Genomic DNA, 1765 nt, shown 5'->3' on the forward strand with positions numbered 1-1765 from the left:
ATAGCACAAATTGACTTTTTTAAAGAAATGTTTGCATTTAGGGGCACGAAACAGATTCCATTAAAAGTAAAATCTTTTTCTGCCGGATGAGAACTAAAATGGTTCAAACTCAGCTCTGGTTTGCGAGAATGCGAGATTCAGTTGATGTATATTGATAAAAATGAAAAAAAAAATACAGAACTTATCAAGAAAATTGATAGAAAAACATTTACCAATAAAGAGGTTGCAAGAGAGAAATAAATGAATTCACAACCTGGATATAGATTATTAGTGTTTATTTTTTGAAGTCAAAAAGAACATACCACAGAATGGTAAATTTAATACGCCATATTCCTGACATTCTGGTCAGTTTGCAGGTACGTAAGCATGCATCATAAGACGGTACTACAGATTTGGCAAAGTGAGGGTTGCTAAATTTGTCATCATGATCACTGATTGAATGGCGATGCATGAAACAGTGAATAAAATGTGTGAAAGAAGTTCTCATAGTGCGCGTCAGTTCATGCCGCCACTTTGCAGTCTCTGACGGTCTGGCTGCATAAAGATAGGTGGTAAAAATGTGCACTGTTTGATATCTGAGACGCGTCTTTGCCCACCATGTTTGGATTACAGGGTTAGTCACAAATATAAAAGAGTATAGTGAGAACACTTGAAACAAGTGTTAACTTTGCGTCACCTGTTTTCATGCTATAGCATACCATTAGTCCTAACTCTGGCCCTCATGTCAAACAGCTTGTAAAGAGCACTCCTTGTGGCCAAACCCTGAAATCTTTTGTTTTTCTTGTAACTGGAACATGGCATATTCTATATGTCGCTTCCCCTCTACACACAAACAAGGCAATTGCTTCCGTAGCATATTCATCACACTCCCCTACATATATACACCGTAATTGTTCCTATTAATTTCTGTACGTGTCTCTCATCAGCTTTTTAAGGATTCGTCTGTGGTATTTGTTTCTGGTTGGTCATATTTTCCTGCTTTGAAATCTTCAATAATTTGGGGAGCTACACACATATCAAAGACGTCTTTTGTAGTATAAGCTTCCTGTAGTGTGTCAGGACAGCGATGTGATACATAAGCCTGCAACTGTAAACAAATAAACATCACACATTTTGTTAGTTGACGAATGAAACCGATTCAAAGTTGTCTAATTTGAATACTTATAATCCCGTTTCAAGTCTCCCCATGCTATTAGAATACACTGTTTAGGCGTAACCTTTTACCGGGTGTTGCAAAACCGCTCTAGCCAATAAGAAAATGTCATACGTTATCGAGGTAATAATAATGTACTCTGATTTGTGTATCTATACAACTCCTGATCGCCTCACATTGACCGGAACAACGAGGCTTTTAGTGCATGAATATAATGTAATATTGAGGCATTATTATCAGTGATGTAGATAATAGCCGGTTACCAGTCACAACGCCTGGCTACAACAGCTGTGTGACCGGCTACTAATTTAGTAGAATACTTAACGATAATTGAAAACAATCTAAGGTCGGAAAATTAAATATGAGTTGTACAGAGGTTCTAATAGCTACTAAATAGAACTAAAGTGTAAAATAAGAAATAAATTCATCATTTTTTAAAAAAACATTTAAAACAAGACTCCATGCCACATTATCGCTAGTGAAAGCCGTCAAGTTGATGTTAACCCTTGACTAGTTTCATACAGACGTTGAAGGAAGCATGCATGAGGTCAAGGCGATGTCTCATGATGCATGATGCAATAACGGAACGTTTACGTGAGAGTACAACTAAAT

The 1765-nt window shown here is 36.9% G+C and overlaps 1 protein-coding gene across 1 annotated transcript in view; it reads right to left on the minus strand.

The window, feature by feature from the left end:
* LOC144440344 (large ribosomal subunit protein mL41-like) overlaps positions 1 to 1765 on the minus strand; it is a 4866-nt gene continuing 3101 nt past the window's right edge. Inside the window, exon 4 of the mRNA XM_078129706.1 lies at positions 1 to 1087. Within this exon, the coding sequence (XP_077985832.1) occupies positions 923 to 1087 (165 nt within the window). The 3' untranslated portion in view covers positions 1 to 922. The remainder of the gene's footprint in view (positions 1088 to 1765) is intronic.

The sequence above is a fragment of the Glandiceps talaboti genome, chromosome 9 (genome assembly GCF_964340395.1).
Source record: "Glandiceps talaboti chromosome 9, keGlaTala1.1, whole genome shotgun sequence".
In the NCBI taxonomy this organism is placed as follows: domain Eukaryota; kingdom Metazoa; phylum Hemichordata; class Enteropneusta; family Spengelidae; genus Glandiceps; species Glandiceps talaboti.